The sequence below is a fragment of the Glossina fuscipes genome, unplaced genomic scaffold (genome assembly GCF_014805625.2).
Source record: "Glossina fuscipes isolate IAEA_lab_2018 unplaced genomic scaffold, Yale_Gfus_2 269, whole genome shotgun sequence".
Taxonomy (NCBI): Eukaryota; Metazoa; Arthropoda; class Insecta; order Diptera; family Glossinidae; genus Glossina; species Glossina fuscipes.
In genome coordinates, this window is record NW_023998612.1 from 11,595 (window position 1) to 19,842 (window position 8,248).

General features: G+C 33.0%; 1 protein-coding gene across 1 annotated transcript; it reads right to left on the reverse strand.

The window, feature by feature from the left end:
* Window positions 1-7,040: 7,040 nt before the first annotated feature.
* On the reverse strand, window positions 7,041-7,508 carry LOC119642878 (succinate dehydrogenase cytochrome b560 subunit-like). Its single transcript, XM_038042181.1, has one exon. It carries the CDS (start codon window positions 7,506-7,508, stop codon window positions 7,041-7,043), a length of 468 nt encoding a protein of 155 aa, XP_037898109.1.
* Between the last annotated feature and the right edge of the window lie 740 nt (window positions 7,509-8,248).

Consider the following 8,248-nt stretch of genomic DNA (forward strand, 5'->3'; position numbering starts at 1 on the left):
GTTCAATACAACCGTATCCCTAATTGTAATGGTAGACTGCTTGATCACTGCTTTGCCAATTTCCCTGTGATTAGTCTAAATCGTTGTCCACCTTTTAGTTTACCTGAAGATCCTTATCATCCAGCAATGTGTATTTTCTTTCATCACAAGCATAATGGTTCGTTGAATTGTTTTAATGTTCCAAATCCAACCCTTTCAAATAATCATTACGATTTTCATAAAATCAATGTTGTATTGCTAAAATATCATCTTTCACATATAGAGCTTGATTTCTCAACCGCAAGTATTGAAAGCTTATTGCCATCGTTCTACAATACATTAAATCTAGCTACTGCTGCATCTGTCCCGATCAAGCAGTACCGAGCTCGGAGCAGGTGTAACCCATGGTTTCATAGGACAATTAAATATTACAAGAACAGAAAAAACACGCTACTCAAAATATATTCGAAAAGTAGCTCTGCTCTTGACTCTTTCGCTTATTCCGTGGCAAGGCATAGACTTAACTCCCTTAACCACCAATACTATTGCAGATACCTTCAGTTCATTAAATCCTCTTTGTGTACTAATCCTAAATACTTTTTTAAATTTGTTAACTATAAAAAAAAAATATCCACACATCTCTCGCATGTTTCTCTTAATAGCTCTGATTCCTTGGATGATTTTGGAATCTCAAATCTGTTCGCTGAGTACTTCCGCCGAAACTTTTCGACTGCTGCAAAATAATAAGAAAATAGGTTGCATCTGTTGTACTTACCGTCTCTCGAGAAACGTAGATTTGTTCTTGGCGTTTCCTTCGTATTCAAAGCAATAAATGATGCTATTGACTCGCTTGCACTTTACCTTGGTTAAGCTTAGTCAATGTAAATATAATTATGAGCTCTTTAACCCGCTCAGAGTTGTTTGCAAGAACCTAAATGGTGTCTATCACTTATTCTCATTATCGGACTCTTTAAAGTCCATTAAAGCAACATTGCTTAATGCGCCTAATTTATCTATGTTCTACTTAAACTAACTCTTAACCTTAAAATGTCACGATGAGTTGAAAGTGAATTGTTGTTAACTATTATCGGTGGCCAAGCTTATGCATGTTTGTGATGGCTTAGAGGTTCAATCGCAATTTGGTCCCATACCGGTTGTGGGTGTGACTCTATGCTAGTTGTGTACATGCTTTTTTTCCTTTTTTTCCTTCTTATTTGTTTTATTGTACTTTTACTAAGTTTTAATATTAATTAATTTATGATTTACTTTAAGAGTCAATTGAACTCGACTATCAATTTGTTTTAGTTGATTTTCTTGTATAAGTGCAATAAATAAATAAATAAACAGGCTGGTGTTTAATCGCATGAGAAATAATGATTCTCTATTCAAAATTAACATAGTAAACAGGCCTCTATATGCACGTGAAGTCGCCTGATCATAACCTATTTGTCTGCCCAAATTCAGTAACTTATATTCGCCATCTTACACCTCGCAAATTGAGTGTATATGGGCTTCGTGACATTTTACATTCTCACAATTTAACAGTTTACTTCGTAATCTTTTCTCTTTTTAAATCATTTCGTCATAAGCTCTTACAGCCAATTTATGAAGCTAATATCTTTTAGACTTTTTTACTCTTACCTTCAATTCCTTCGTATGACATTTTATACTCATATACTTACTTCTTACACATTGGAAGGATTCGCTGCATACCAAAGGTAAGTTTGCATTTATCCTTACTTATTCCTATTTATAATTTGTCTACTTACTTCTATTTCATTTTAGTTTAAAAAGTAAGCACAAAGAGTTGGTCTACAATTGAAAATAATTCAAAGAGTCAGCTGTTTAACTGGCTGTTGTTATTCTTTTTCGAATTAGAATTTTTGTGTGCAATTTTTCGACCTTTTTGCCTTTTTCTTTTCATTTCTTAATTTCAAGGTCTTCAATATTTTATTTCAAGTATAGTGTTAAAAACCCTCAGAAGAAGATAGTTATCATTTGCTGAGAGAAACTAAATTTATAGTGGGCAAAAAGAAGAAGGAGGGGTGTTGGGAGAAGATACAAGAGACCTTAAACAAAATTGGCCCCAAAAATACTGTCATACAATGGAAAAAGGTAGGGAGTTGTTTTATGCAGAGAATTCAAAACTATTGTTTTGCTCAACGCTTAACTTCGCAGCCTCTAGGTGTGTTGAATTGAGTTGGTCTTTTTCAATTTTGGAAAGAATTTTTTCGACTTCCCATCAGTCTTGTGCAAAGGGTTCGAAACTGCTATTTTGCTCAACTCTTAACTTCGCAGCCCCTACGTAGGTTAACTTTGAATTGGTCTTTTTCAATTTTGGAAAGCAATTAATCGACTTTATTCTTTAAACTGGAAAGTACATTTGTGAAATTTGCGCGCTGCTCATTTTGATAAAACATCCCCTCCATAAACAACGCGGCCTTTTAGATGTTTTAAACACTTTCACAGGGCGTATTGTATTAGCACATGCTGCACATGCTTCTCATTTGACTTTTCGATAGCTTTCAAGCGCATTACAGTAAGTTTTAATGCGATTAATATTACGAAAGTTATGCGTCTCTAAACGGGCCGCTTTCCATTTCGTACAGTGACTTATTTTCAAATTTTATATTAAAAAAAAAAATATTCACTTTACAAAATTGCTCGACAAAAGTCGTTGAGCAATAGTATTTCAGCATTCTAAATTGATTTGAAAACTTCTGACCCTTTTGAATGCTCTTTCTAGCATTCCAACGAAAATTGAATCTTCATTCGCAAAAACGGTGGAAATTTCTTACTGCTGAAAGTAAGTCCTTATATGGCAAATGTATCTAATTTTTGAGGTTTTATGATGAAACTTAGTTCAGAAAAATTACTTATAATATGAGGCTGAACTGAATACAATTTGTATCAAGTACGTCTACGTACGTAAAATGTTAAAAAGTCCAAAATTTTGCATATTTTTTGATGAAGAAATGTCCAGGGGTTTATTATATGCGTCTCATTCCGCAAAAGAATTCTTATGTGTAGTAAGATCTTTTAAAGATGAAAGGATAAATCCAAATGAAATTTTAATTTTTCAGATATATTAAATGTATAAGTGAATCAGAGCAAAATGAAAAACATATTATCGGCTTGTGCCAATGTATGGTGGGCGAAGTCGTTTTTCCATTGTAACTTAAGAATAACGAAGCAAAATCATAACTAACCATAACTAAACCAACTGTACTTTGGTATTTTATAATAATGGGTGGACATGTTTAATTTATTCTAACTAAAGACAACGTATTGTTAAGAAAATATCATCTTATGATAAAACGAATCTTCATGAAATTTAGCTGATATAGTAAGAAATCAAATTCTAAAAACCATAAACACAAGTACACATCTGTGATGCCCTCATCTATAAACACAACTGCTGGTTGGCGAAAAGATGAAAAACAAAAAAAAAAAGTATTAACACAGATACGTCACCACGGAGGTAGGCAAAATGAAGGTAATTGAAACAGTGTATAAATATATTTATAAATCACTTATTTGTAACTTACATTCAAATTTTTTTCTTTAAATTGAAGATGTCCGCCCTCAAAATGAAGTCAATGGAGAATCGGGCTTGGAGAACCGCAAATAAAAGGTAAATCAAATATAATGGGAATATATTAGTATATTTGTAACTTCTGTTCAAATTTTTATATTTAGATTAAAGAATTGCGCCCGCAATATTAACTCCAACTGTTCGCTCACCGCTTCATCGTAATGTTTACTCCTCGCTGTTCTGTTCTATCGTACGTGCCCGACGAGTAATATCCATATTTTAATTAAAACTATGACACGCAAAATTAAAAAAAAAACTTTAATCAAATAATCACTAGAATAAATAAATAATGATATTATATACCAAATCGTTCTGCAACTTTACTAAGGCCCAAACAAAGAACTATGTGTTCGCATTGGATCTTTTTTACACATCTCACCGAATTTTCGGTTATTGATTTACTGGATAAGAAGAAGAAGGAGACATTTATCAGTTCCTCTCGTTGTATCGCTTCGCTGCGTACGATTTCAAGCATTCTCTTCTTTACATTAATTTTATTTTTACCTCCTCTCAAAACGGGAGATAGCTTAAAATTTATGTGCAATTTGAGGTTATTTTAAATTAAAATTATATAATGAAACGTTTACATACTTTAACACCATATAATAACCACCAATGACTAGATAATTTAAAATGAAGCCAAACGCCGCAAACAGATTAATTATCAACATCGATGATGATATTATCCAAAAAAGGTAATGTTACTAAAATTCCATTAAAACTCTTTCGAGCACGTCAAAAAAATACAACTACCATAAATTATGTAATAATCAAAGCAGTTATCATGATATAAAAAATGTCAGTGAAGAATTTTAGAAAAGCTGAAATATATTCGGGAAAAAGTGATTTAATCAAAGCTTAGATACTTATCATCCGGGGTAAAATTTTCTTCTGGTTTTTTTAATCCCTTTTGAAGTCAGCTTGTCGAACCTTATTATGGACCCATTTATGCTGTCACAAAGCCTATAAATAATTCAAATTTCTCATCAAACTGCAATTCGGCCCAAGTGACAACATTTACATTTATCTAGAAGTGCCGGTCATCTGCTCGCCGTGCTTGCATCTCATCTAGCCTCCAAAATCTCGTACTTGTAAGGCGGATGAGCTGAAAAGCAGTAACACTCCGGCTGTTTAAAATATCAAAGCACCTTTTGGAATACCAGCGGTCTCAAGTTACCTAGTAATTGGGAAAGGGTTCATTATGATCGTTGATAACATTTGTTGCCATAAAGAAGTATTGGTCTGCTTTGAAAGAATCTCGTCTATAATGAGTAGGAGACCCGTCCTTCCCTTCCCTTGGGGAATTGCTGATTGACTCACTACGCTAACATCGTGACTCTTTCTTACAATTACTTTGACAGCGATCGTCAGGATTCGTAGCAATTCGATTCAATGGGGCCATCTATTTAAAGATTTTAGAGAAGCGCCTAAATGATCTTTAATCTTTTGTGCATCTTTGGATACGAATCACGCCCACTTATAGTGTGTCTCCCAATAAGAATCACGGCGACGAATCGAGACATAGAGTTTAAGATGGCCCCGGATTGCGTCCTGATCATGAATTTATTTAATTTGAGGCATTTTTGTTGCTTTTTTCCAGGTGTCACAAAGGTACTGGTTACCTAAGAATATGACAACCCTATAAGCTTATAAGTATCCGTATATGCCCCTAAATCACATACTTATTTACATAAACCTGGATGTGGTTGCTTTTGAAAAATGAAAGTGCGCGTGATTGTGTTACCAAAAATTTAAGTGAAGAAGTAAAACTAGTACTGTGCCAATAAAAATAACAACCATTCATGTTAACAACGGCAATGACACTGCAATTTGAAATCTATGTACGATTTCAAGCATTTGTATATAAGTATATAAGATATACTCTGTGTTTATTATACTAGACGTTGCAATGTCCAATGAATTTTGTATGTGCAAGTGGATTATAAAACAATTTTTATGCATTTTCAATGTAAGGCACACTCAATGGAAAGCAAATCAGGTCAGTGAAGATTACAGGATTGCAATGATATCGGAATCCTAAGAGTTTCATTGGAATATTACTTCAATCTTTACAAAATATCGAAGGATTTTTTACATATTCTGCACAACTTTAGCATACCGTTCTTACACTGTCAAAAAAGTGTCCGAACTTCCCAAGGCTTTGCACTTGAATGAATGGGGTTTACCTTCCGAGGATTACATATACATTGCAGCCATCTACTTAAAAGATTTTGTCGGCGGCGAGTGAAAAGGATAAAAGTACGTCCCTATGGTCTTTTTATTCTCAGAGTTAAGTTTTAAATCATTATCATCTTTGTGACTATAAAAAGTAACTAGGGGTATAAAATTTTATATAAATCAAACCTTTATGTTATCCAAGCCGGTTTATTTGTTATATTTAGAAATGAGTCACTGGTAACTAGTTAAGTTATGAAAATTGAATTGCAAGAAGATTCTTTTGATAAAACGAAGGATGATATGTTTCTATGTTGCGTAGAAGCCAACATGATGTCAGATATGCATGAAAAGACTTATTCAATTCAAAGAATGATATCAACAACGGCTACAGAAATATGCATACGTTAACAGAGGCGAAGACATTTTTAACGCTCAAATTTATTAAAAGTCAAAAATTAAAAAAAAATAACACTAATACGGTTTAAGAGGTTAACTAATTGAATAGTAGCTTCACTCTTCAATTTGGTACTTATTTTCCTCTCTTTTCTATTTAAAACCACTACCTTACCTCGCTGGAAAAGTGGATTTTAGAGCAGGTTTGTGATTTCTATGGAAGCATATCGAAAATACGAACATACTTAAATGCGGTGATATTTGAGATTTGTTTTACATTTACAAGAAGCATTGCAGTTAATGCTTCTTCAAAAAAATCATCGAAGCTTAGACCAAAGATTAATATAATATTTAACGATTAATTAACGTATTTATCATATATGGTTTCGAGCGCTATTCAATTTTTTCTAAGATATATAATGTCTTACGTGAAAACCTGTTTACTTCTTGCATAATTATTGGAAACGCACACAAAACTACTCTCAAGGGTTAACCATAGTATTAAATACATTGCTTTAAAAGGAATTTCTCCACGAGGCATGCATCCGAGCCTTGATAGGCAATTAAACGTCGCAATTTGTAATTCCCGGTACTTTCTTGCCAGATATATATATATAAATATGCAAATGTGAAATCCAATTTTCCACATTGGAGCACATCAACGCAATTTATCGAAAACGTCCTTTTTCTTTCAGTTAGCATAACATATAATCTCTTGTAATGTTTGCATACGTAAACTACACATTCTTTACCATCATATACGTTAACACCGAATCGATAAATATCGCGTAGATGTTTTTAAGCAGATTAAAAGATAATTTCTCTCAAAGCGGTTTTATTTCATAATTTTTGTCATTTTATATCATTTATTCACACTTCTTTATATTTTTAAATTTTACTCCTCCCTGTGCTTTACTTTAAAGTCTTCAATTTCATTGTACATAGCCAAATATACAGTTAATACTGTGGCTATTATAAATACCATATATCCGGTTGCATAGATCTGTCCGATATCCAAAAAACTTCCAGCCATAAAACACATGTGGCGAATGCCATTACAGTAATGATAAGCGAACGGAAAAGCTACAAACCAACGGGCTGTAGCCCAAAACCATCCAGGCCAATTTAAATCCTCAGCGTATTGTACAAGTTCCTCGGCCTGATGGTCAGAAATTAAAGAAAATAGACCCAGACCCCAAAATGAAAAGCCGAGGGCAATGCCGCTGATGCGTAAAATAATTGATAGGGATGATGTAACTTGAGGTCTATAAATCCATAAGCTAGGCGATAATTCGCGTTTTTCATCTTTGTTTTTTTGATCATAGGTTTTCCATACTGTTTTTGGAGCTGATACAACCTTCATTTTAATTAAACTAGGACCGCCAGCTTTCGTCCAACGACTGATTCCTTTAAAAGGCCAACTGACAATAGCCCTTTTTAAGAAGGAACCACGTTTTAACAGAGACCTAGATAACAGTTTAAATTCTCTTTCTTTGCTTAAATTATTTGAAAAACTCACATTCTTCTTTTGAATTCAACAATATGTCAGGGAATAGAAATTATTTGTCCCTCTTTTGAAAATTACAAAAAAATAAAGTTTTGCCGATTTTTAAATGGATGAAATGATTTTTATGCTGATAATAAATGCAAAGAAAACTACAGAATGTAAATATATAAAAAATAATCAAGTATTTTGAGCATAAATACAATAAATTTTCAATGCACAGAAGATCATACAATTTCAAAAGTTGATAGTCGAGTAGACGAGCTGGACTCAAAGTGATGCCTTGATATGTATAAATGTATATATATATATATATATATTATGAAGTCTGTGATACACATTAAGTAAAATGATGAAATCTAGTCCAGCTTTGTCACCTAGTGACGATTATAAAACTATAATTCATAGCCTTAAATGGGCTCTTAATCAGCAAAACGCTTCGCAAATATTATGTACCAACTATTTTTCTTTTGACCTATTTACAATGGAAATAGGATATTCATCACAAAATTTATAAATGGAGCAAACATATTTATCCGTCTTCTCTTTTATATATACTGAGGAAGGATTTTAAGTTTAAAATACTCATCTTCAATGTA